General features: G+C 46.2%; 1 protein-coding gene across 2 annotated transcripts in view; it reads right to left on the bottom strand.

Moving 5' to 3' along the window:
- Dip2b (disco interacting protein 2 homolog B) overlaps window positions 1–27,468 on the bottom strand; it is a 191,524-nt gene that overhangs the window by 53,856 nt on the left and 110,200 nt on the right. For both annotated transcript variants that reach the window (XM_075960651.1, XM_075960652.1), the window contains 14 exons: window positions 25,917–26,063; window positions 25,067–25,186; window positions 22,081–22,278; window positions 20,721–20,812; window positions 18,767–18,877; window positions 15,037–15,160; window positions 14,069–14,178; window positions 11,557–11,659; window positions 9,951–10,015; window positions 7,148–7,241; window positions 6,651–6,770; window positions 5,220–5,334; window positions 4,352–4,491; window positions 3,042–3,178 (listed from right to left, as the gene is read on the bottom strand). In XM_075960651.1, the coding sequence (XP_075816766.1) occupies window positions 3,042–3,178; window positions 4,352–4,491; window positions 5,220–5,334; window positions 6,651–6,770; window positions 7,148–7,241; window positions 9,951–10,015; window positions 11,557–11,659; window positions 14,069–14,178; window positions 15,037–15,160; window positions 18,767–18,877; window positions 20,721–20,812; window positions 22,081–22,278; window positions 25,067–25,186; window positions 25,917–26,063 (1,676 nt within the window). The remainder of the gene's footprint in view (window positions 1–3,041; window positions 3,179–4,351; window positions 4,492–5,219; window positions 5,335–6,650; window positions 6,771–7,147; window positions 7,242–9,950; window positions 10,016–11,556; window positions 11,660–14,068; window positions 14,179–15,036; window positions 15,161–18,766; window positions 18,878–20,720; window positions 20,813–22,080; window positions 22,279–25,066; window positions 25,187–25,916; window positions 26,064–27,468) is intronic.

Raw genomic sequence — 27,468 nt, 5'->3', positions numbered from 1 at the left:
GGAACTCACTCTATAGACCAGGCTGACCTCAAACTCACAGATTCTCCTGCTTCTGTCTTCCAAGTGCTGGGATTAATGGCGTGGGCCACCACTGCCTGGCTGTTTCTCCCTTCTTAGGTGAGGATCCATTCCACTTTGCTCTAACTGTGTATACTGGAGATCAGAAATGCTCCCGTGGGCTGGGGATGCAGCTCAGCATTACTGCGCTTGGCCACTACTGCAAGCACCACCAAGAAAGCATGCAGCTCCCGCCATTATCTGCAAATACTGCTTGAAGGCCTGCAGATAGCTCAGTAGGCGAAAGAGCTTGCCCTGCAAGCCTGAGGACCTGAGTCATCTCTGGACCCTAGATAACAAGCTAGACACAGCCTCACACATCTATACTCCCAGCACTGCTGCTAGGAAATAGAGACGGGACCACACAGTCCACACGGCCAACTAGCCTGAAATACACATTGCAGCAGAACAAGAGAGGCCCTGCTAAACCAAGTGGGAACAGGGTCTGGAGAGATGGCTCAATGGTTAAGAGCACCGGTTCATCTTCCAGAGGACCTGGTTTGATTCCCAGCACCTACAAGGTGGCTCACAATAATCTCTAACTCCAATCCTGGGGTTCCAACTCTCTCGTCTGGCCTCCAAGGGCACCAGGCATGTACTTGGTACATGGACATACATGCAGGCAAACTGCCTATACATATAAATAATTTTTTTAATTAAAAACCAAGTGGAAGGGGAGAACTGATTCCCAAGTTGTCCTCTGACCTCTACATACTTGCAGCTGTAACAATCTCTTATCCCCTCCCCTTCCCCACCTTTCCTCTCTCTCATACTCATTTCTCTTCCTTCCTATCATATACACACGTGATAATACAATTCCGCTTGAAGCTAGGTGCAGTGGTGTGTGCCTATAACGCCAGCTTCTCAAGAGACTGAGGAATGAGGATGATAAACCTGAGGCTAGTCAGACTACTCAGTGAGACAGTCTCCAACAGTGAGAACCTTATTTTCAGTAAGAAAGACTCAATGACAAGCACTGGATATATATATTTCAAGTACTTAAAAACAAGTTGGGGCCCACCAAGGGATTCAGGGGTTGTAGCACTTGCTACCACGTCTAATGACCTGAGTTTAATCACCAGAAACAACATGGTAGAAAAGAATAAACTCCTGCAAGCTGTTCTCTGACCTCCACACGCATGTGCTCATGCACGCACACAGACAGACACACAATAAACAAACAAATATTTAAAAATCTCTTTAGAAACAGAAACTGGGTATGGTGGTTCACCCCTATAATCCCAGCAACTCAGAAGGCTGCGGCAGAAGAATTACAAAGAATTTGGGGCTAATCTGGGCTGCAGGGGAGATACTGTCTAAAAACAAATTTTAAAGAAGGAAAAATAAGGACCGAGAAGGCGGCTCGGTAGTGGAGTGTATGCTTAGCGTGCACAAGGACTTGTGCTGACTGTCCATGGGCAGAGGGACAGACGTAGGACAACAAAATGTGCACAGACTGAAACACAGCCGCATGGCAACCGAGAGCCTGGTGTTGAGCACACCCTGGGCACCTGTATGTTCCACTCCCGCAGTGAATGGGAACAGCACTGAGGGCACTGACGCGATGGTGCTGATGACAGGACAGGTTCATACCATGCTGCTTCATCCCTGTTCTTAGTCCCCTTCCAGGAGCACATGACAGATAACATAGATGCACTGTCACACAGAAGCCATGCTGTCACCAGAGACAGCTACTGTACAATCGCATTTCCAAACAGTGCTTGAAATGTAGCTTCCGATGTTTGTAGACTTACTCTACACTGTCCTATCTTCTTGAGAAACCTGAGTGAAGCTGTTGCAGAAAAACCAATTCACAGCGCTGAAAGTCAGCAGCATTCTTGCTAGTCCCATCAAGTAGTGTAAGGGAGTCATAATCTATCAACAAAATTTCTCTGGCCCCTAAAAGGTAACCCAGACAGTTAACCACCTATTCCAATGTGCAGGCTCAGCAGGGCAACTTCTCATTACAATTCAGCTTTGCAAGGAGAATGCCTACAGGAAGGCCATGCATTGTCTTCTTAGAAAATGTGGCCTCCTCTAGAACGACAGCTTTACCAGAAGCTCCACGTGCCCTGATCCAGGTGTCCCCAGCACCCAGAACAGAACAGGTAGAGAGAGGAGTCAGTGAGTACTTGCATGAGGAGGAATCTGATCCCTACAACAGGTTGAGTCTTTTTATACGTGTACATGTGTGTGTGTGCACGAGAACGCACATGTGCGAAGCTCAAATCTGATGCTGGGGTCTTCTTCACTGAGGTGCACTGTCTGCTGAATGCAGAGCCTGCCAAGTCCGTTAGTGCGGCTGAGTGGTTTGCCTGGGCCCAGGGCAGCTGTGATGCACACCTAGCTCTGGGGAATTTCAACTCGGGCTTTCATGCTCACACAGCAAGCACTGTGCATCTCCCAGTCCCACGCCTTTATCGGCGATCTAACGCAGCAAGCACAGGGCTCTCAAAGTCAAAATCTTCAACCCAGAAAGCTCTACCAGTGGCAAATCTGCTGGAGTAAACCTTCATGAGGCCTCATTCCTTTAATATTCAACAGATTCCACACCACGTCCTATGCCAGAGGCTGACCGAGTCCATGAGGAAACATTAATTGACTTAGTGTTCAAAACAGCCCACGAGGTAAGATAGGCACTGTTACCATTCACTTTTTGTTCTGCTTCTGCGTTTCTGGAGACAAGGTCCTGTTTTGCAGCCCAGGTGTAGTCCCCCGCCCCCAGGCTCCCAAGTGCTGTGACTGCAAGCACTGGCCACCATGTCTGCCTACCACTCACATCTTAAGATAAAGGAACTGGGCGTTCAGTAAGGCAAAGCGGCTCCCACAGCAGCCAGTGAGTGTAGGAGTAGAATCTGATGCTAGGCACCGGGCTCCTGAAGCCCTGAGCTCAACCACTACGCTGTGCTGTGATGTGAAGCCAGTAGGTCTCCATATAACATATGACTTCACCCAACATGTCCCTGAGAAATAACATCATGTACCTCAAATGTATTTTTGGTCACACCAGCAAGTCCAAAGTATGTCATCCCTCCAGTCCTGGAGCTAACACAGATCTCTCCGATTTCATCTGTCTTGCAGAGCTGAGGAGGTCCGTCCGGTTTCACAATGCACATCATGCCTAGTGCACAGAAAACAACAAGACAGTCTAGAAAACTGCAAAGCAACAACCTCGCTTACAAACCCAGAGAGCTGCACACTTATTGAAGTAGCATTAAGAACAGCCAACAGCTGTAACCCCAGCACTCGGGAGGCAGAGGCAGGTGGATTTCTGTGAGCATGAGCCAGCGTGTTCTACAGAGAGAGTTCCAGGACAGGCTCCAAAGCTACAGAGAAACCCTGTCTTGAAAAACCAAAAACAAAAACTAACAAAAGAACAGCCAACAGAACAGAGAGCTGTGAACCTGCGAAGTTTACTCGGCACCTACAGCTCTTAGACATGGGTGCACCGAGGAAGGACTGTATCAGCCTCCCGATGAAGCGGGTGCTGGCCTTCTGCAGGGTCAGGACAGCACCCACGAGAGCAGCACTCTCTGTCTTCCTGGATTGGTAACTCCAGTGAAAACAATGGCTGGCACCCACGTAAAGAGTGTAATTACACGTGCCTTTGAGATTCTGACCTCATACAGCAAGCACAGGGCCAGCATGACGACACCCACTCGTCACTGGAGTGACTCACAGAATGATGTGACTAAGCAGTGAAACTGGATGTCTGAGTTTAACCCTCTGGTTTACCAGTCTTCTGTTCCTCCTGGTGCTGGAGAATTGTCTGTATTCTGTCAATCATGTTTTAAATAAATGCTGATTGGCCAGGCAGGAAGTATAGGAGGGACACCCAGACAGGAAGTAAAAGTTGGGCAATAAAAACAGTAGAATGCTGAGAAGGAGGAAGCCCTTTCCTCCCCAGTCCTGCCTAGAGCACCGAAGAAGCAGGATATGATCTGCCCGCTGAAAAAGGTACTGAGCCATGTGGCTAACATAGATAAGAATAATGGGTTAATATAAGCTACAAGAGCTAATAAGAAGCCTGAGCTAATGGGTCAATCAGTTATAACTAATGCAGAACCTCTGTGTGTTTTCTTTGGGACTTACTGGCTGTGGGAACTGGGCAAGACATAAACCCCAAAAAGCAGGCCCTTCATGTTACACCTCCTCTAGCATTTCCCTCTTTACGAGGTACTAGGGATGGAAGCCGGGGCTCTGGGCATGCCTGGAGGGAAATCCACCACCAGCTACCTTTCTAGTGCAGCACCACTATGTCTCATGAAATCCCAATGACAGCCTCACAACTCACCTCCAGGCATCACGTGTCCCACATCCTGGACTGTCAGAGCTGAATTTTTATCTTCAGTATTGACCCGTATTACCCCATAGCTCAATCCATTCATTGAGAGAATGGCTCTTCCTGGTAAGGGAGCCCCTGGAATCCCAGGCCTAAAATGTGAAAAAACAAAAAACAAACCATCAAACCAGATCTATACAAATACAGAAGACCTGGGTTCAATTCCCAGCACCTACAAGCTCACACTTGTCTGTAACTTCAATTCCAGGGTATCTGATACCCTCACACAGACATATATGCAGGCAAAACATCAATGCACATAAAATAAAAATAAATTATATATATATACATATATACATATACACATATGTATATAATAAAAGAAAAACAGAAAACAAAAAGAACAGCCTACTTCTAATTTAAGATGCAAAGGATTCTGAGGTGTAAGCAACATAGAAAAATAACTCACAAAATAAGAATAATTAAAAGTTCAATTTCAGTTTCAAGGTATACTCTGACAAGAAGAAAAATAATGAGATGCCTGAAATGACTTTACTAGGTAAATTTTACTTTTAGCATTTTTAAAAATAATTTATTTTTTATTTTATGTGCATTGGTGTTTTGCCTGTATGTAAGTCTGTGTGAGTCTGTCCGAAGCCCTGGAACTGGAGTTACAGACAGTTGTGAGCTGCCATGTGGGTGCTGGGTCTTCTAGAAGAGCAGCCAGTACTCTTGACTGCTAAGCCATCTCCAGCCCTAACTTTTAGGTTTATGAAGCAGATAATCACTTAAAATTCTATTCTCATCACTGGGAAAAAACCCCACATATCTCATCCAGGCTGTGACAGCCACCAAGAGAATCTGGCATCCTAAGCAGTACCTGCGGATGGCTACAGTCATGGCCTCAGCAGACGTGGCACATGGACAGATGGCTTCAGGCTTCAGTCCGTGGCTTTGGAATAGACTCAGGAAAGCATCACAGGACGACACAGACCCTAAGGAGTGGGAACAGATCAACTTGAAAGCTGAAACGAGCATTTCCTCACTGGGAACTAATGGGTGTGTGTGACATAGTTGTCTGTCAGAACTTCCACTGTACACCAGTCATTCCGTGCACAGTTTACTGTGCCTGTGAGGGCTGCACACGTGCTCATCCGACCCATGAAAGATCCTGACAGTACTTACAGTTACAATCTGGAAAGGCTACACCTGCCAAGGAGACAGAGCAAGTTCAGAGACAACAATGCAGGCAATATGTAGCCAGGTGGGACTCGAGCAGCCCCTGAAGTATCTACCGTAGCCATGGCAGCGCGGCCATGGCAGTCCCACCTGCTCTCAGTGATGGTCTCTGACCCTTCCTAAGTTCTCCATGTGTGTACTAAGGCAGGATGATGAGGAAGTTCACATAAGAAACAGAGCACAGCTGCCAATGCTTCACTGAGTCCCCAGAGTGAAGGACCAGCACTGTTGTGCTCACCCAGAAAAGCAGACAGCACAGTAAGATCTCTAGAAGTTTCTTCACAAATTCCCTCTATTTGCTGCTTGGAAGAATTCACACCAAGTTCATAAGATACATATTAAGTTACATCCAAACCTCTCCTTTCACTCAAGAGTCTCACATGGAGGATTTAAATGAGCAAGGCATGGTTTCCTGGAGCCTTTACGTCCATCAAGAGGTGACCGGATGAACAAATGTGACGTATCTGTGATGGACTCCAACATGCCAACGAAAAGGCTACAGAGAAGAAAACATGCCAGCCGAGAGAAGCCTATTACTAAACACAAGGCAGCTTCACACCAAGTGTGCAGAGCAGGCCAAGCTACAGACAGAATGGGGGTGGAGACACTGCAGAGTGAGAGCAGCTGAGGATAGCCTGCTGCTCCTCCACAGGACCCAAGTTCTGCTGCCAGCCCCAATGCCAGGCAGTTCATAGTTCCAGAGGGCCGGACACCCTCTTCTGGGCACTTGGGGAACCTGCACACATATACTCATACAGACACACACACACACAAATTTTTTAAATCAGTTTTTTTGTTGTTGTTTTTTGTTTTGTTTTGTTCTAGAGGGAGGAAATTCATGAGAGTCTGAAGTGAGGGACACTGGAGACGATCAAGAGTGACAAAGAGTCAGCGTGTGGTTTCTCTTAGGCTAACAGGTGTTTTCAAACTTGAGTCATGGTAACAGATGCGCAGATACAAACACCACAACACCGAGTCAGACCCTTGAAACGGATAAGCACGGCTCATAAGTGACCCTCAGTATAGATGTTGGGAGCTGTCAGATGTTCTGGGATCGCTACCCCGCACTCACAGGGATTGGCGCCGTCAGTGACAATCAGCATCCTCAGAGAACTCAGGCTTACGTCCCTTTGGTCCCGGTGTGCCATCATGGCCCAGTGTAAGTCTCGACACTTCACAAGAGCTACTTTGGCTACAAGTGCAAAGGGAAAGAGTCATGACACACACATGCTAAATTTGGGTCCAGATTCAATGTATTACAATAACAATATTTTTACTTAGTTTGTAAAAGTTCTCACTTGAAGAACAATTTTAAAAGTTTAAGAAAGCCTGTGTGACCCTATTCAGTTCACAGGTCATAGTCACAGGAATTCTGACAACACAGCATTCAGTGGAGCTAACAACAGCTCAAATTCCAGAGTCCAGTTTGTAAGGAAGAGCAAAGTGAGCTAACACAGACAGCATACCCACATTATAACTCCAGACTGTGGGAAGCCACCACAGCCAGACTGTTCTCTCCAGGGCACACCGCACCAGGCTCATAACTAGCATGTCGATGTGTGTGATTACCTTTGTGGGCATGGACTCTCTGGACCCACGAGAGAGGACAGGTCTTCATAACAGAGTAGGGTACGCTAATTGTATGCATCTTATTCATGACATTCTGAAAAGCAAAGAAACATACAAAGCAGTCAATACAGCATGCAGTTAGCACCTTAGAGTGGTGCTGACACTCTTCTAACGATGTTACAGGCATTACTCAAGCCCACCCTTTCGAAAAATACTGGAGTTCTAGCAGGAGCACTGCAGCACCTCTGAGAGCTGCTCGAACCCTGGTTTGCTCCTCTCTCCCAGGCATCACAGCAATGAATATCTATCCCTCCGGCCCTTTGTCCACGCACATACATATATATGTGACTTTAGAAACACGGAGTCTTTAAATGAAAGCCACCACAGTATACATGTACCTCCCACTTGCTGCTTTTCACTTTGACTGTTTCATAGATAAATCTAGGCACCTTAGAATCAGAGGGCTCTAGTCCCCTTTGTCATAGCAAGTGTGGAAGCAATGCATCCGCCCTCACATCCCCTGGCACGCACACGGCTGTTTCTTTAGGGTAGATAGAGAAGAGAAGCCCTGCTGAGTCACCGAGTTGCTGCTTTTACAGAGTCAGTAGGTATACTAAACTGTTCCCAGCCTCCCCAGTGCTCCATGGTGCTCCTGCTTGCCACACACTACAGGCTGAGGGGAAAGGAATGGAAATGGGACAGCACCACAAAGGAAAAGACTCATTTTCCCGTTCCCTAGGGTAAGTGTTTGTAAAGATAATACAGCTGAGAGAACTGAGGGTCAGGCAGCTTGGTGTCCCTTCTGCCATCCCTATCAAGGATGTGCAATCCCCAGAGACCTAGTGAGACAAAGTAATCAAGCCTGTGGTGATTCTATTGGTGTGTGTGTGTGTGTGTGTGTGTGTGTGTGTGTGTGTGAGAGAGAGAGAGAGAGAGAGAGAGAGAGAGAGAGAGAGAGAGAGAGAGAGAGAGAGAGAGAGAGAGATCATCCTACCTCGTTTGGAATTTGATATTCAAGCTAGCATGTGTGTGTGTGTCAAGCTAGCCTTGAACTCATGGTGATTCTTCTGCCTCAGACTCCTAAGTACTAGAATTTTAAATATCAGCCACAATCCCCAATTAAACCTGAGATTGGCTACACTCCTCACCATTTACAGGGCCTTATATACAAGGTACCATCCCCGCGCCATCAAGTCCTAGTGCTGGTGCTAAGTGAGCTTCAGGGAAAATGTTCTGTCCATCCTGGAAGACCCTCCTCACACAGCGTTCATTCATTAACTTCTGGTTTTAAATAAAGGAAATAGATTTGCAAGAGATACAGCTCTTCCAAAATGGGGGTGGAGTGGTCCTGGGTGGAAGGATTTCCCTGGTGAGCTGGGACTAGATGCCCTCTCCTTTATTAATTTTTTTGCTGAGAAAGACAGAGAGAGACAGAGGGGAGAGTGTGCATGTGTGTGTGCATGTGTGTATGTGTGTGTGTGTGATCCCTAGGTGTTCATGAGCTGCCTGCTATGGGTGCTGGGAATAGAATTCGGGTTCCCTGAAGACAGCAAGTGCTCCTAGAAGCGCTGAGCCATCTCTCTAGATCCTGGACTGGATGCTTAGCTCTCTAAAGGCCTTTCCAACTTCATGATCCCATATGTTTTCTTTCCACTTAACTTCAGGTTATACATAGTTTTCCCAAAGAAACAAACCCTTTCCAACTCTGCCCACCAAAAATCTCTACCTAGATAAACTTAGTTATTTCTAAAGTCCAACTTGGCTGTCATCTCTCATAGAAATTCCCAGGTGACTGGATGAGTGAGAAGTCACCCTTCTCTGGTACCCACGGCAAGCTCCCCATCCTACTACAGGAAGTCCTCTTGCTTGTGCTCCCCATCCTATTATAGGAAGTCCTCTTGCTTGTGCTCCCCATCCTACTACAGGAAGTCCTCTTGCTTGTGCTCCCCATCCTACTACAGGAAGTCCTCTTGCTTGTGCTCCCCATCCTATTACAGGAAGTCCTCTTCCTTGTGCTCCCCATCCTATTACAGGAAGTCCTCTTCCTTGTGCTCCCCATCCTACTACAGGAAGTCCTCTTGCTTGTGCTCCCCATCCTATTACAGGAAGTCCTCTTCCTTGTGCTCCCCATCCTATTACAGGAAGTCCTCTTCCTTGTGCTCCCCATCCTACTACAGGAAGTCCTCTTTTCCTTGTTACTCTATTCTGTGCTCCAAGCATGTAGTTTTGTCTTTTTCTTACTGTATGTATACATGATGTGTGTCCCTGAATGTTCATGTATGACTGTGGACCATGGTGCCATGGTGTGAGTGTAAAGGTCAGATGACAACCTTGGGTGTTGGTCCTTGCATCCTGCTTTAAGACAGGGCCTCTTTTACTTAAATTAATTTACTGTCCTCCCCTCCTTCTCTGAAATTACAGGTAGCTGTAATGTACCTGACATAGGCACTAGAAACTGAACTCGGATCTTCTGCAAAAGCAGTAAGAGTTTTAACACTGAGCCATCTCTGCAGCCCAAGGCAGAGACGGCTCACAGTTCATTGCTGCTACACCAAGGTAGCTGGGCACAGCTTTAGGGGATTCTCTTGTCTCTGCCTCCAATCTCACACTGGAATTACAGATGTGCACTATTGCATCTGGCTTTCTATGGATCCTGAGGATCTAAACTCAGGTCCTCATGTTTGTGTGTCCTCTAAAAAATGTTATTTTGAGAGCTCCAGTTGCAAGTCCCAAGAGATACACTTGTTACAAAGCCCCAGCCTCAGACATATCTTATACAAAGGCACCAACTCTAACAGCTTACCGCAAACATGCCATGCCACAGTCCAGCATCCTTCTTAAAGTCTAAAACATTTACTACAGCTTCTCCTAGAAAAGATGGAGGGAAACAGGAAGAGGTCATGGTAAGCAGAAAGTGACAGTCGCATTCATGCCCCTACCAAGCATTTTGTGCTTCTGGAAAAGCACTAGGGGATCAGAGTCTCTAGTCACTGAGACCCCTACAAATTGTCTGGAGGAGAGTGACAGGGATATGGTCACTGCAGGAACACTAAGGTAGAAACTGGGTAGTATTTAGAGGTATTATTTAAAAGTTTTTTCTTAGTAAAATAAGGAACATCTATTTGTTTTAGAAACTCTAGGGCTGGAGAGATGGCTCAGAGGTGAAGAGCACTGCCTGCTCTTCCAGAGGTTCTGAGTTCAATTCCCAGCAACCACATGGTGGCTCACAACCATCAGTAATGAGATCTGGTTACCTCTTCTGGCAACATGTAGGAAGAATCCTGTATATATAATTAATAAATAAGTCTTTTTAAAAAAAGAAACTCTGGAATTTTCACAAATATATGTAAAAATTATATTTCTTTGAAAAGCATGAAATATTATTCTACATAAAACCCTGTGTATACAGATGCCCCTTTCTAGGTATATCTATAGACAGATTATCAACAAGATAAAACAGGCATACATAAGCCTGCATCTAATTGTTTTCACTCAATGACAGATTTCTCTATGTTTCTAATATATTCAGGAGCTTGAGTTTCAGCTCCCTAGGTCAGAATCTTTGAATGAAGCCCTGGAACTTAACAGGACACAGTTGTGGCATATGATTGTTCTCACACATGCCTGTGCACGTATTAAATCCTATGATTGTTCTCACATATGCCTGTGCACGTATTAAATCCTATGATTGTTCTCACACATGCCTATGCCTGTATTTAAAATCAGACAAACATGTTTCTCTGAAAGCAAAGAAAATGGAACACTGGGAAGTAAAACTTTAGTCAGGTCTGGAGGCCATACCTGGGATTTTGGCACAAAGGAGCTTAAGGTGGAGGCCAGTCTGAACTGTAATTATGCAATATATATTTCTATAAGCAAAAGATTTAAATTTGTGTCCGTGCATTTTTGTTTCTGTTTATTTTTTTGAGAGAGGTTCTCATCTCATATTGTAGCTATGTATTCCAGGCTGGCCTCAAAGTGACCCTGCTCCTCACTGTGTTAGTACGCCAGCACTACAGCTGTGGGCCACAGTACCTGCCTCATAGTGCTTTCTGTTTTAATCTGAACCTTTGGAGCAGCATAGCTCCTACTTAGTTGGAAGTTTTCCATGGGAAGATGGAGACACCTGAGACCCACTCCCCCCCCCCCCCCCCCGCAGCCTAAAAATACAGTTTTCTATCTCTGTACTCTAGAAATCAGATTTTACATACCTGGTTTGTCTAGAAGTTTATTTAAATTACAGGATTTTTTTTTTTAAAAGAAAAAGAAGGCAAAAGCAAGCCAAGAATGTGCCCTGGAACGTTTCCCTCTGAATTTGGTCATTAAATGGAGTCCAATCACCAAGTGGGCGCTCATAGCCACAAGTATCTGAAGTTAACAATGAGAGCAGTCACGGGATGAGGTCTGACCTTCAGAATAATTGCAGGCCTGTGACAGAGCTTGGCAGTGGGACAGCATTGCAAGTCGGGACACTGTGACTCCCATTACACTCCCTTCTTTGCTTGTTTTATACTAGAAAAATAAAACAAAAACAAAACTTTAAGAAGCACAATAAGATGGGTTATTATAAATGACAAAATTCAGAGCCCAAACCTAAACCCAGATAAACCATTTTTTATTTATTATTTGCAGTTGGATCCAGAACTCTAGTCAAACAGAGCCCAGCCCGGATGACAATGAAGCCCAACTGGAGCATGTGCAAAATGACCTCAAAGTTTAGTCGCTCGTTGACGTGATGTGGTCACCAAAAAGACTAATGCCAAGAGATTTGAGCTGTATGAACAGAAGCAAAATGCCAAATATAGCCATTCCTCAGTAGCTGCTCAATGGTAGAATGCTTGCCGAGCTGTGTGAGACACTGGTTTGATTCCCTAATACCACAGAAACACTAAAGGCAAGAAGCAGCAGGGCCTCAGCTGGTAGCAGGGCCCCATCCACTCCTGCAGGCGGTGTCTTCGCATTTATCATCAGTGTTTCATCCAGGGTGCAGCCTTCCTCTGTGTCAGATCAAAGATATTTTCCACAATTTACCCAACAGATCTCTGCCCATCTGAGTTCCTTGTTTAGCTTTTGTGTCTCCTGGTTTCTCCCTCTCATTGATCTATCTCTGACTATGCCTTAAATGCTGGCACACCTGAGAATCCCCCTCCTTCCTACCCTATGCCATCAGGGTGTGGTATCTTTGCTTGACTGCTGGCTCTGTGTCCACTAGCCTCTCCTTCAGAGGCCTAGACTCACAGGATCCCGCTTGTCACGGGAAAGCATGCTACCAAGTTTCCGTCCCATCCCCACCTCCATCCATGAGAACTCTCTCCATGTTTTCTTGTTTTTCTGAGGCATGGTCTCACTACGAAGTCCCGGCTGTTCTGGAACTCACTAGGTAGACCAGGTTGTCCTGGAATTCACTATGTGGCCAGGCTAGCCTTGAACTCACAGAGATCTACTTTCCTCTTCCTCCTGAGTGCTGAGATTAAAGGTGGGTACCACATACTGCCTGACTCTTTCTATATTTTCTATTTAACTGAAGGATTCTGCCATCCATTCAGATGCGTTTTCTCCCTTCAGAACCAGTCACCACTCTGGCTGGCTCTACTCCCTACTGTCTCTCAACCCTATCCACTTCTCTTAGCCATCTCTACGAGCTTTGGCTCACTTCAGTAACTTTAAAAAAAAAATACTTATTTTTATTTTCTTTGCACTGGTGTTTTGCCTGACTGTATGTCTGTGTGAGGGTGCCAGATCCCCTAGAGCTGGTGTTCCAACTGTAAACTGTCATGTGAATGCTGGGAATTGAACTCTTCCTCTGGAAGAGCAGCCAGTGCCACCTCTCCAGCTCAAAAGCTTTTTTTAAATGCAGGCTAGGGGCCGGGCGATGGTGGCTCACGCCTTTAATCCCAGCACTAGGGAGGCAGAGGCAGGCGGATCTCTGTGAGTTCGAGACCAGCCTGGTCTACAGAGCTAGTTCCAGGACAGGCTCCAAAGCCACAGAGAAACCCTGTCTCGAAAAAACCAAAAAAAAAAAAATGCAGGCTAGGGCTGGAGAGATAGATCAGAAGCTAAGAGCACTGGCTGCTCTTTCAGAGGACTCAGTTCAGTTCTCAGTACTCACATAGCAGCTCACAACTGTCTAGAACTTCGGTTCTAGGAGAGCTAATGCCATCTTCTGGCCTCTATGGGAACTGCATGTACATGGTCCACTCATGGATACACAGGCAAAACACTCATACGTATAAAATTTAGGGGAAAAAAACAAAACCAAACAAACAAACAAACAAAAACACCCAACAAACCCAACCCTAAAACCCAGTGTTCCCTTTCTAGCCCAGCCAATCTAGATAAATCTTTTCAAAAACTTCATTATTATTTGCATGTATGGTGCACATGCCATAGCACATGTGTGGAGGCAGTGGAGCTGGTTCTCTCCTTCCACCTTTGTGTGAGGTTTTGTGGTCAAACCTGTCAAGCTTGAGTGGTGAGTGCGGGCCTGCTGAGCACCCAGCTGGCCTAAACAAATCTTTTTACACAATAAAGTCAATCTTATTTCTCGCCTACTAACAGCCCTTTAAAAGTTCCCCCCTCAGTAGAGAACCTGTGGGTAACGTGAGGCTCTCAAGCAAGGGGATTCAAGGAGCAGGGCCTCGCAGTACAGAGCAAGGACATTTCCCCTGAGGCCAGGGTGCTGAGGAGGGCTGCATGATAAGGGCCAGCCCCAGCAGCAGTTCCCAGGAGGGGATGGCTTCAAACAGGCCCCACTCTCTGTCTTTGCGTCAGCAGTATGCCCACCCTCTTCTTTCGTGGCCAAAGCTACTTCAAGTTTTACCTATCCTTGTTATTACAAAAAAATTACCTCTTAGCAGTCACTAACATGCATCTAAAGCGTAAAAAAAAAAGCCAAGAAACACACACTGTCTCCAGACTTACCTCGATGTATGCTGGTTCTGTACCAGCGGGTGAGATGTGGGGCTGCCAGTCTTTGGGAGGCTTTGAAAGATACTTGGAATCTGTTACAACCCACTTGAGCCGAGGCCAACCTGTCAACCCAGAGTGAAAATTGAACTGCTTAAGCCACCAGTGAAGGACTTCACACTGAACTAGTCATCTTAAATGTCAAATGAGCATATTAAGATCATTTCATCATCAATAAAATACTTAAATTTTACTAGGTTTCGTGAAAAGTCGCTAATTATAACTTCTTTCAAAAGAGCATTTGTCCATATGAGAAATGCGGGCTGGACTCCTCCACAACGGGAGACTCATCCGTCAGGGGAGCCTGCAGAGCCGTGTGTCCCACCATCCCCCAGCCTTAACGTACACAGGTTAGGAGTGTGACTACAGAACCTGACACATTGGGTTCAAATCACCGCTCTGCCTGTATTAGCTGGAATTTAAGGATTCTGTTTCTCAATTTCCTACATGAAAAATAGGGATAATTACTATACCGATCTCGTGACTAAGAATAAAAAACAAACAAACAAAAAACATACACATGAAGTCCTTAGTTGTTACTCTACTAAAATTCTAACTAGCCAGGACTCAGGCAGCAGAGGCAGCTTGTATCTCTGTGGGTTCGAGGACAGCTTGAGCTACACAGAGAAAATCTGTCTTGAAAAAAGCAAAAATCAAACAAAAATCTAAAAGACTCAGACCTGAGTTTCTTTTTTTTTTTTTAATATTTATTTACTATGTATGCAATATTCTGTTTGTCTGTATGTCTGCAGTCCAGAAGAGGGCACCAGACCCCATTACAGATGGTTGTGAGCCACCATGTGGTTGCTGAGAATTGAACTCAGAACCTTTGGAAGAGCAGGCAATGCTCTTAACCTCTGAGCCATCTCTCCAGCCCCCAGACCTGACTTTCAATGGGTAATTTGGGGATGAATATTACTCACCTTTAAACTGTACAATTTCTCCATTCTGGGTTTTTGGCAGGCCCTTCAGACAAATTTCACTGGTGAGAGCTAAGGCAATCCCACAGCTCCCTAGCAAGAAGCCAATCTGCTGACCTCCAGCATCCTGTGGAGAAAAAAATAATGAGCACAGTGAGTGTGTGAGTGTGAGCGAGCACAGTGAGGGTGTGAGCGTGAGCGAGCACAGTGAGGGTGTGAGTTTGAGCGTGAGTGAGCACAGTGAGGGCGTGAGCGTGAGCGTGAGTGAGCACAGTGAGGGCGTGAGCATGAGCGAGCACAGTGAGGGCGTGAGCGTGAGCGAGCACAGTGAGGGCGTGAGCATGAGCGAGCACAGTGAGGGCGTGAGCATGAGCGAGCACAGTGTGAGCGTGAGCGTGAGCGAGCACAGTGAGGGCGTGAGCGTGAGCGAGCACAGTGAGGGTGTGAGCGTGAGCGAGCACAGTGAGGGTGTGAGCGTGAGCGAGCACAGTGAGGGTGTGAGCGTGAGTGAGCACAGTGAGGGCGTGGGCGTGAGCGAGCACAGTGAGGGTGTGAGCGTGAGTGAGCACAGTGAGGGTGTGAACGTGAGCGAGCACAGTGAGGGTGTGAGCGTGAGCGTGAGTGAGCACAGTGAGGGCGTGAGCGTGAGTGAGCACAGTGAAGGTGTGAGCGTGAGTGTGAGTGAGCACAGTGAGGGTGTGAGCGTGAGCGTGAGCGAGCACAGTGAGGGTGTGAGCGTGAGCGAGCACAGTGAGGGCGTGAGCGTGAGCGAGCACAGTGAGGGTGTGAGCGTGAGTGTGAGTGAGCACAGTGAGGGCGTGAGCGTGAGCGTGAGTGAGCACAGTGAGGGCGTGAGCGTGAGCGAGCACAGTGAGGGTGTGAGCGTGAGTGTGAGTGAGCACTGTGAGGGTGTGAGCGTGAGTGTGAGTGAGCACAGTGAGGGTGTGAGCGTGAGCGAGCACAGTGAGGGTGTGAGCGTGAGCGTGAGCGAGCACAGTGAGGGCGTGAGCGTGAGCGTGAGCGAGCACAGTGAGGGTGTGAGCGTGAGTGTGAGTGAGCACAGTGAGGGCGTGAGCGTGAGTGTGAGTGAGCACAGTGAGGGTGTGAGCGTGAGTGTGAGTGAGCACTGTGAGGGTGTGAGCGTGAGTGTGAGTGAGCACAGTGAGGGTGTGAGCGTGAGTGTGAGTGAGCACAGTGAGGGCGTGAGCGTGAGTGTGAGCGAGCACTGTGAGGGTGTGAGCGTGAGTGAGCACAGTGAGGGTGTGAGCGTGAGCGAGCACAGTGAGGGCGTGAGCGTGAGCGAGCACAGTGAGGGTGTGAGCGTGTGTGTGAGTGAGCACAGTGAGGGTGTGAGCGTGAGCGTGAGTGAGCACAGTGAGGGCGTGAGCGTGAGCGAGCACAGTGAGAGTGTGAGCGTGAGTGTGAGTGAACACTGTGAGGGTGTGAGCGTGAGTGAGCACAGTGAGGGTGTGAGCGTGAGCGAGCACAGTGAGGGTGTGAGCGTGAGTGTGAGTGAGCACAGTGAGGGTGTGAGCGTGAGCGAGCACAGTGAGGGTGTGAGCGTGAGCGAGCACAGTTAGAGCGTGAGCGTGATCGAGCACAGTGAGGGTGTGAGCGTGAGCGAGCACAGTGAGGGTGTGAGCGTGAGCGAGCACAGTGAGGGTGTGAGCGTGAGCGTGAGCGAGCACTGTGAGGGTGTGAGCGTGAGCGAGCACAGTGAGGGTGTGAGCGTGAGCGAGCACAGTGAGGGCGTGAGCGTGAGCGAGCACAGTGAGGGTGTGAGCGTGAGCGTGAGTGAGCACAGTGAGGGTGTGAGCGTGAGCGTGAGTGAGCACAGTGAGGGTGTGAGTTTGAGCGTGAGTGAGCACAGTGAGGGTGTGAGCGTGAGCGTGAGTGAGCACAGTGAGGGTGTGAGTTTGAGCGTGAGTGAGCACAGTGAGGGTGTGAGCGTGAGCGTGAGTGAGCACAGTGAGGGTGTGAGCGTGAGCGTGAGTGAGCACAGTGAGGGTGTGAGTTTGAGCGTGAGTACACCACGCTTGGCAATGGCACCCAGAGACACCCATCACTACCCACTGTGCCATGGAGCCCAGACAGCTTTCAAATGTCACAGCTCGAGAAAACATGGTTCAAACAATTTCTGTGGTTGTTCCCTAAGTACAACCAAACACTGTTTCAACTTGACATTACAAAGTATGCACCCTAAGCCAGTGTAACCTTCTGTGACTCTTGAGGCCAGTGGAACAAATTCTAACAGTTTTCTACTCCCAGCCCTATCCCCAAATCAAGAGTAGCAGCTACCCAGGCCAGAACAACATAAATAACACAGATATCAAAGCCCATATTTCCATTCAATTACACCAAATCTTATCTTCCTTTATTCTTCTACTTTAGAGGAAATAGATTTTAACCTTAAATAGCAGCAAAAGCAACCAAAGGCAAAGTCTAAAGTACTTACCTGCCGTCTTCGAAGTATCACTAGGGAAACGCACAAGGACTGTCAGCTTAAGGGGAGCCTTATGATTTATCCATCAACTAAAACTTTAGCAATGTCACCAATCTGTTTATTATTACTTAAAAAGCTCTTTATTATGAATCAACATTCTCTACTATATTAGTCTCTAACATCAATTCTCAGAAATAAACAGCATGAAATGGCCAGTGTGAAAAGCTCAGGGAGAAACCATTCAAACTAGAATGGAAATCTGCCCTGTCATCTTTACTATCAGGGCTGACATGGTCTGAACACAATCTCCATTGTGGAGCAGTCACCTCCTCCACCGCATCATGACCTCCCTGGCCTCCTCCACTGCATCATGACCTCCCTCGCCTCCTCCACTGCATCATGACCTCCCTCGCCTCCTCCACTGCATCATGACCTCCCTCGCCTCCTCCACTGCATCATCACCTCCCTCACCTCCTCCACTGCATCATCACCTCCCTCACCTCCTCCACTGCATCATGACCTCCCTGGCCTCCTCCACTGCATCATCACCTCCCTGGCCTCCTCCACTGCATCATCACCTCCTTGGTCTCCTCCACTGCATCATCACCTCCCTGGTCTCCTCCACTGAATCATGACCTCCCTCGCCTCCTCCACTGCATTATGACCTCCCTCACCTCCTCCACTGCATCATCACCTCCCTGGTCTCCTCCACTGCATCATCACCTCCCTGGCCTCCTCCACTGCATCATGACCTCCCTGGTCTCCTCCACTGCATCATCACCTCCCTCGCCTCCTCCACTGCATCATGACCTACCTCACCTCCTCCACTGCATCATGACCTCCCTCGCCTCCTCCACTGCATCATGACCTCCCTGGCCTCCTCCACTGCATCATCACCAACCTGGCCTCCTCCACTGAATCATGACTTCCCTCGCCTCCTCCACTGCATCATCACCTCCCTGGCCTCCTCCACTTGATGAAGTAAGTCTGAAGGAATGGTACTCTATGAATGGCAACCACTGCACACTCAAATATGTCTCCCATGACTTTCTTTCTTTCCTTCCTTCCTTCTTTCTTTCTTGACAGTATCTCTTTATAGTTGTCCTAGAACTCACTATATAGACCAGGCTGGCCTCAAACTCACAAGAAATTCACCTGCCTCTGCTTCTCAAGTGCTGGGATTAACAGCAGAGGCCACTATGCCTAACGATTACATTGCTTCTAGTGTCACTGAGTCAGTCCAGTGCCTACTGTATCACAGTGAAAGACATTTTAGCACAGAGATGTTACCTTTCTGGTCAGTGGTACTTCTATAGGTACTGGAATCACTTCTGCCAGAAGACATCCATAAAAAGCCACCATAAACATGACTGGATCATTGTTGGGGTAAACCAAGGCAACCTAAAATTCCCAAAGACATTAAACAACAGTGGAGCGCAGACTGATTAACTCTATACACATAGAACATTTTCCATGGACACAATAAGTCAAACAATTTAACAGTTACTCATTCTGAAGGAAATTAAGTGACTTTGAAGGACAAAAACATCTGGTAGGGGTACCATCATCCCCATGGTTATACCATAGATTCTGGGGTAGAGGTTCCTCAGAGAGTATTTGCCTCATATAAGACCCCATTTACATTCCTAGGAACACCAAAAAGCAAAGCTAAAACCTAAAACATACACATTTTGAGACATAAAAATGCAATTCATTATCATTATTGTAAAATGTTTAATTTAATCTTATTTATGATTCAGTAGCAGACAGCTTGTCTAGTATGTTAATTACTTAGGAAGCTTAACGCAATTTACCTTAGTGCAGGGTTAATAGCATAAATGTGGTGGACATCTCACGACAGAACAATGTAATTTAGAGCTGTGTATGTCTCAGGGGGCGCCTACAAGTGTTAATCAGCTCAGTCACCACACTGGGACCACACAGGCCTGTTCTTAACCATTTCACCGCACCAGTCCCTAGTCACTCAACATGCAAGTGGTCCAGCATGAAGGCATCTGGTAACATATGAACAAGTGCAAGTACAGTTGGCTCATTAGCAAGAGGTAAGCCAGGAGAACACTGAAAGCCCTAAGTGTGCAAGCCTGTGATTGCTTCTGCTAAGTCACAGGAGTAACTTTACTCAAGGATGCAAAACCACTCATCTTGCTACACTGTCGCTCTTGTTCTCTGGCTGGAATATTCACAGATTCACGTTTGAAATCTGACCATATCACTAGATTCTTTTAAGTTTCTTTTATTTATTATTACTGTTTGGATAAAATATGCGTGTGGGTGCCGGGTGCGTGCCATAGTGTGTGTGCTTAGGGGACAACTGTCAGGTCTGTGAGTTCCAGAGATGGGACACAGACGCGAGGCTTCTACAGCAAGCCCTTCATCCCATGAGCCACTCCTCCAGCCCCTTAATCACTGTGTTCCTGTTTCTTCTCAATTTGCAATCAAACTGCTTAAACTCACTCCAAAGCTGAGGTCAATCTAAACCTTTAAACTGTCCTAGAGGTCTAAAAATAATTCCACAGAACGAAATGGCCTTCTTGACACTTGGGTAGGCACAGCATCGCCTGCTTAGGTTCAGTGACTCACGGGAAGTCCTCAGTATCTGTCTGTACATGTAAAGCCATACTTTAAGGATTTCTGGGACATTATAAAAGCATTTTTAAATAGTTACTGAGGATCCATGAGATAGCCTGAGAGTGCTTGCTACCAAGTCTGATGACCTGAGTTTAATCCTCCAAGGACTTATGTGGTGGAGAGAGTCAGCTCCCATAAACTGTCCTCTGACCTCCACAAGAACACTCATGTTCACACACAGACACACACACATAAATGTAAAAAATATTTTCTTAAAAAGGTTACATTAAGAAAGTCTGCTTATTAGTCTACTAAAAAGAAAACTAGGGTCAGTGAGATGGCTCAGTGAGAAGAAGTGCTTGCTGAGCAAGGCCGACAGTCTCAGATTGATGGAAATGCACTGGCTGGTCTTACAGGGACCAGGGGCCTTTCCAGTGGGAGCTCACAACCACTTCACAGCTCCAGTTCTAGGAATCTGATGTCCTTAGGCACCAGACACGTGGTATACATAGACACACATACAGGCCACACACCCATACACATAAAACAAGTAAGCATTTTAAAAAGGAATAATGTAAGTCTTATCATTGTACAACAAAGCCCGGGGCATGTATCAGAAACAAATACCACCTTTCTAACAAACAAAATAAGTTACCCTGTCTCCAGGCTTTAACACAGGCTCATTTTTGGTCCCCAGTTTATTAAGCAGCGTGTAAGCCAACTTTAAACTTCTGCTCCACAACTTCCCTGAAAAAAGAAAACAATCAGACAGAAGAGATTATAGGCCTATTTCAGCCAGAGAGCACTGGGTTTAGCATGCTGACAGTCACCAGCGGCTGCGATGAGCTGGTACCACCCTCCCCAACACAGAAGTCTCCCCTCAAGCAGCCTCTCGGGCACTCTAAAGAGTCACTCTTGCCCAGGACAAATGAAGCACACCCTGCCTTACTTAAGAGTTTAAGTTCTTTCCTGTCATTTGATTTTCTCTTTTTCTTTTTGAGACAGGGTCTTACTATCCTGGGACTTGCTACGTAGACCAGGCTGGCTTCAAGCCCACAGACATCTGTCCACTTCTGCCTCCCAAGTACTGGGATTAAGGTGAGTGCCACTGATATATGGCTCATTTCAATTTTTTTTAAAATAATGTAACAAGAGCATACTTAATACCTTTAAAGAGGGGACAACATTTTTTGTTTGTCTGGTTTTTTTATTTTCTTTTTTTTTTTTTTTTTTTTTTTTTTTTTGGTTTTTCGAGACAGGGTTTCTCTGTGGCTTTGGAGCCTGTCCTGGAACTAGCCCTTGTAGACCAGGCTGGCCTCGAACTCCCAGAGATCTGCCTGCCTCTGCCTCCTGAGTGCTGGGATTAAAGGCGTGAGCCACCACCACCGCCCTTGTTTGTCTGTTTTACAACACAAGACTAAAAGACAGTTGGCTATGTCCTAGGGTTTTCTGGAAGGTTTAACTCAAATGATTAAAAAAAATACTATAAATGGAGTAAGCTGAGTGTGGGTTCATAACAATAATGCTACCCTGCAGAGGCTGAGGCAGGAAGATTTCTTCTGCTTCAAGGCCAGACTGGGTTACATAGTGAAATTTTGTCTTAGAGAACTAAGATCAAAAGAGAAGCTGGTTCTAGTAGCCATATGGCTGTACTCATAGTGTCAGATGAACGTTGGAGGGGGGGCTAGTCAGTGCCACGATTTATGCCTGCAACTCAGAAATCAGGAGACTAGGAGAACTAAGAGTCAAGGCCATCCCGGGCTACATGAACTTTGTCTCAGACACATAAAACAAAACAAAAACAAATCTTCTAATGTAAAAACAAAAACGAATCTTCTTTTGCTGTCCTTAAACCTAGCTGCTTACCCACATCACTTTAGCAAATGAAAGTGTTTGGCAATAGCTCCACTTGGAACACAGGGTCTAATGAAATAACAGAGACACATGCAACCAAGAACTACCCAAAGAAGCGCTGCCCAGAGTCCTTGAGAAATCTTAGCGCAGTGGGGACCCACCGTATGTGAGCGTATATACTGGTTTCCCAGACATGTCCAGCCCAGTCAGGCAGGGGCACTTGGCTTGGGTGGAGCCCCAGCGCTGCAGGGCAGACTCCAGAGCAGGGGGCCAGTTACAGATGACTCCAAGGGGCTCTCCCTTCACTGGCATCATTTGTCGGCCCTCAGGCTTTGGTTGGTTGGGATCTGGCCGAGGTACTGCAGCAAACAGGCAAGAAGATGAAATAAGTTCACGTGTTTCTAACTCCAACTAGAACACATTTTCCTCTGTCTCTCTCTGGCTCATTCTCGCAGTGAGGCCTTAGGGCTTCCATCATCCTCCCAAGGAGTCACAGCTTCCAGGGAAGGGATGGCTTACTCCCATCACAGCTTACAGTGCCCCAAATGCAAGGGCTGCTTAACGGTGTCAGTTGAGTGCACAGAGAGGAACACCTACACCAGGAATCAGAGAGACTGTTTATACTCAAAATATACACTGTAGGTTTTTCTACAGTGAACAAGTATTATTCAAATAATTATTCAAATCCTACATTTCTTTTGTTTATTGTTGGTTTTGGTTGTTTGCTTTTGTTTTTAAGACAGGGTCTCCCTATCTAGGCTTGGTTGGCTTTGAACTTGATATATAGACCAGGCTGACCTTGACCTCATAGAGAGCCACCCACCTCTATCTCCCACTGTGCTCAGTCTTAAACTCTATATTCTCATAGAAGAAAAGATAATTTACATATAGGCTAAATACTCAAGTAATTACTGTGTACCAACCAAGTGCACAGACTATAGTAAACTGGAAATGTGAACAAGCTGGGTATGGGAGCCCATCCCCATAGTCTCAAAGTTCAGGAGGCTAAAGCAAGAACAAGATCAAATTTAAGGCTTGCCAAGGAATACTGCCAAGACTCTTGTCTCAACAAAACACTTAGAGAAAACAAACACTGCACTTTCAGCTACAGAGTGCATAGGGGCACACAGACAGCTCCGATGTGACTCAACAGCTGGTGACGTTCTCTCTCCTGTACTCTGAGTGTGCAGTCACCCACTGCCCATGTTAGCCTGGTTTTGCTGTGTGCACGCCCTAGTGCATACTGCAGCTATATATGGGCTGAAGAGATGGCTCAGTGGTTAAGAGCACTGGTCTCCCTTCCAGAGGACCCAGGTTCAATTCCCAGCACCCACATGACAGCTTATAGCTGTCTGTATTTCCAGCTCCAGGAGATCTGATACCCTATTCTAGCCTCTTCGGTCAGCAAGCATGAAGGTAGTACACATACACACATGCAGGGAAAACACCTATCCATACAAAATCAATCAGTATAGACAACTAAAAATAATAATAAGAAAAAACTGTTCTTTGTAATTCACTATTATGATGGATGTGTTTGACTCATTCTTTTTTTAGAGTTAGCACATAAAGCAGGGGGCTTCCAAACAGCATTTTATACATCTGTATCATTACATTTCATTCTTGCTCATCCCCATCCCACCTCTCCTACCCGCTCCTGCTAGCCTCCCTCTTCCCAAGCAGACTTCATGTGAATTCCATTTCTCTCTTAGCCCCACCTCTGCTAAGACTCCCTTCTCCCCTTTCGCAGTGCCCCCTTTTCAGGACCTGCACACACACACATCTAGATTCTGCAGGGAAAAGACATGCTGTCTGCACGTTTCTGAGTCTGGCTTATTTACATAGTGTAATGTTCCCTATTTGCATCCATTTCTCTGAATTCATTCTTCTCCTAATAAAATACTCATTTCACCCCTTATTTTGCATAATATTTTCAGACCATTAAGACCCTTATATTTAATCTAAATTTAACAGGAATACCGAGGAGTAACTGTTATAAGCCACTTCATCTCTACAGAGACTGTGCATCTGGGAGGTAGAGTTTTCCACTAGAGCTGCGTGCACACTTCTTCATGCTTCCAAAAGATACAGGTGTTTTCCTTTTCCAAAAACAACCATTAGTCAAAGAAATCTATTTATAATTAGTAAAACACTGTTAGAAGCCGGCAAAGATCAGAACTAGTCTCCAATATGCCACATCCCATTACTATTCTGATACGATTGTAGATTACTTCTAGTCTCAGGACAAGCAAACAAACTGACAGGGCTTCCTGATAGTTCTTTATGCAGGAGAGTCCGTCAGTCTCTCTCCCTGTGTGCAGTCTCCTTGGTCCCCTCCACTCTTTGTGAGTCTGCCATGAGCTTCTATCACACAGAATGGCTGCTCTTCACCCACACTCACACCCTCTCCCTTCTCAAGTTCTCTTATGAAATCCAGGATATCATGATTTCACCAGTGAATGGTTTTTAATTATTGCACAACCACACACACAGGACTAACTTCTTACCTCTCGCATCTTCTCTAACATGAACATCCTGGCTAACCTGTTTCTACACTGACTCATTTTAGAACTCACAATCAGCATGAAGGAAGGATGTGCATTTTCATGTCTTTAAATGTCTTTACTATCTACCACTCTGTCTTCTGGAAAGTGAATGTGTGTGCACTGACTGGCAGAGTCAATAAAAGGCCCATCTGTATTACAAGAAAGAAACCAAACCTTTGAGGCTGGATTTGTTATTGACACGCTCAAAAAATACAAATTACAAATAATTATAGAAATCATGTATTTCTTCTAGGTGAGTGAGAGGGTTCAGCAAATAAAGGTGTTTGCCATCAAACCTGCTGGCCCAGAACCTGCATGATGGGAGAGAAGCAGCTTTCGGAAGTGGTGCTCTGGTCTCCACACATGCTTGCTCGCTCTCTCTCACAGGCACACACACCATGCGCCTTCTGACTCAATGACTGAGTACAAAGACCACACTAACGAGGATAGCTCTTAGCTCCCGGTCCTCCTTGTCCCCATCCCTTCTCCGAGACCTAACACAAATGATCCTGAGGGAAACACCGCAGCCGCGTGAACTCCTTGAGTAAGAACCATGCCACGTTCAGCCGTAAGTGTGTGCTTCTGGCACGTTCACTATTACCTTCCACAATTTCTTCAGAGTCATCCACAAAAAATTCCTTTAAGGGGGGTCTTTTGGGTCGTTTCAGTGTGCTGAGAAGCTGCTGGATTTTCGTGGATACTCTGCTACTGACAGGAACACCTGTAAGGGGAAAAGCAATGGTAAATTCAGTTAAAATTCATTGAGCTCAATAATACATTTTATTACCTCAATTACCTCATTCTTCTCTTTAAAAAACTTACCTATTAAGCTTTTTATTACCAATGAGACTTTTAAGGATTTAAATGCCTTATTTATTGAAACTGTGATTTCTCTTTCTTACCCTTATTTCCTTTCCTCCTTCCTCCCAGATCATTTTCTTTTTTTTGTTCCTTCAAGACAAGGTTTCTCTGTGTAGGCCTAGCTGTCGTAGAACTCACTCTGTAGACCAGGCTGGCCTCAAACTCAGAGATCCACCTGCCTCTGTCTCGCGAGTACTAGGATTAAAGGCGTGCGCCACCACTGCTTGATCCAAATTTTACTTCCAGCTATGCTTGTTTGGCCTTTGCCATCTTATTCTATTCAAAAAGGACCAAATATACACTTGACAAACTTTCTAACAACAGGAGACAAACCCAGCGCTGAGTGTGCAGCTAAAGGCCTCCCCAGGCTTCTGTTCCTCGTATAGCATTTGTTTTTCTTCCACACTCAACTCACGGTGCTTTCTACAAACACCAGCACGGACAGCGACAAGAGGGACTGCGCATGGTGATGACGAGTGAGGCGGCAGCAGGTGTCTCTGCAGCTGGTGCAGCTGAGAAGAGCTGCTGGCCACAAGCTGCATTTTCCCAGTTGAACGTATACTCCCTAACCCTACCAAGGGACTCCATACCATCAGCCGTGTCCATAAGGCTGGATCTGTTGGATCCTTTGTGCATGCCTTTAACTATGCCAGAAGGTGGCAGGTCAATGTTTGCTGGGCGAAGTGAGGAAGAGGAAGAGGTAGTTGCAGTGACATCAGGAGGAGCTGAGACATTCTCTGAAGGGAAAAGACAAAATTTAGAATCATATGGTATTAACAGTAAAAATAACACTCTAAATCTTTTGTTTTAGCTCTTTTAAAACAAACTTTAAAAAATATTTATTCTCGTATTTACTTATTATTATTATTATCATGTACTGTGAGCTAGTTCTCTCCTTCCATTGGAGGTCCCAAGGATGAACGAGTCCTGAGTTGCCTGAGTGCTTCTGCCGGCTAAGCTATCTCACCCGCCTAAAACAAACATTTCCATCAAAGTCTACTAGGACTTACTGGAGGAAAATGAAGGTAAACCAGAGCATATCAGCTTTCTAAAACATAATTCTCAAGATCTGAGTAGATTTGGTCATTAGATCAAATCACATAGCCAATGTTTCTCAAAAACATTATTTCCTTACAGAGTGGATAACAGGAATTCAATGTTTGTAAAAGTCACTCAAAAACGGAATCAAAGTGAGTAAGGTCCCATTCTATTAGTTCTCTAGGTCCTTGAACACTTCTGTATGCCATGTTTTATCTGGGATGTTTCCAGTTTTACCAAACGAGAGTGGGTCAGAGACCCATATTCTCAAAGGAAGGAAAACGAGATAGCCTACTTCTAATTTTGATGAGACAGCCCAGAGTTAAGCTGGATCCACTATCCAGCAAGGTTCCCCACATATGATACTTCATGGAAAAGTTCTTTTGAATTTTTTGAGACAGGGTCTCCTTAGCCAGGTCAGCTGACCCGCTGCCTCTGCTTTCCAAGTGCTGGGACTACAGGTGCACACGATCTGGCTCAGTGTCCGTGGAAAGTGAGCTGGGGTGAGAACAGGAGTGCTGTGGGCTGGGAAAAAGCTACTGAATGAAGCTAACCCCCCACAAAAACTAGACAACATCTTCTGAAGAAAGAAATTAGAGGACACAACCATAGGACATAAAATAATCAAAGCTGCTTGCTGCCTGTGGCAGGGTAGTGGGGAAATGCCTATCTGTGTGTGGCTGCACTGGGAGGCTCAGGGATACAGAGGGGAGCAAGGAGTGCAGGGCGGGTCACAACAGTGACGTGTGGCTTTTTAATGTGGCAATCATATCCACAAGGTAACTATCATCATTAAAAAGTATAATCTTAATCTATGAATATCCAGCCTTTTCAAAAATCAAATTGGAATATTATCTAAAGTGACACAGGACGGTCACTGAGACGACAAGTGGACAATGGAAAGTGACGGGTCGTCCAGGCAAAGGAGTACGACCGCAGACGAGCATTAGGCCACGACAGTGCAACTGGTACTGCCAAGAAGTAGAGCAGAGACCTGGTGGGGACAAAATCACAGATACATAAAGCAGAGCCAAGCAACAGCTAGACACCTCCCCGCAGCCTGCGCACGTCTCATGCAGCAACATCACCGCAGCGAGCAACATA

Source organism: Microtus pennsylvanicus, chromosome 2 (genome assembly GCF_037038515.1).
Source record: "Microtus pennsylvanicus isolate mMicPen1 chromosome 2, mMicPen1.hap1, whole genome shotgun sequence".
Classification (NCBI taxonomy): Eukaryota; Metazoa; Chordata; class Mammalia; order Rodentia; family Cricetidae; genus Microtus; species Microtus pennsylvanicus.
The sequence above is the reverse complement of the archived record's forward strand: the minus strand, read 5'-3'. Positions and strand labels throughout refer to the sequence as shown.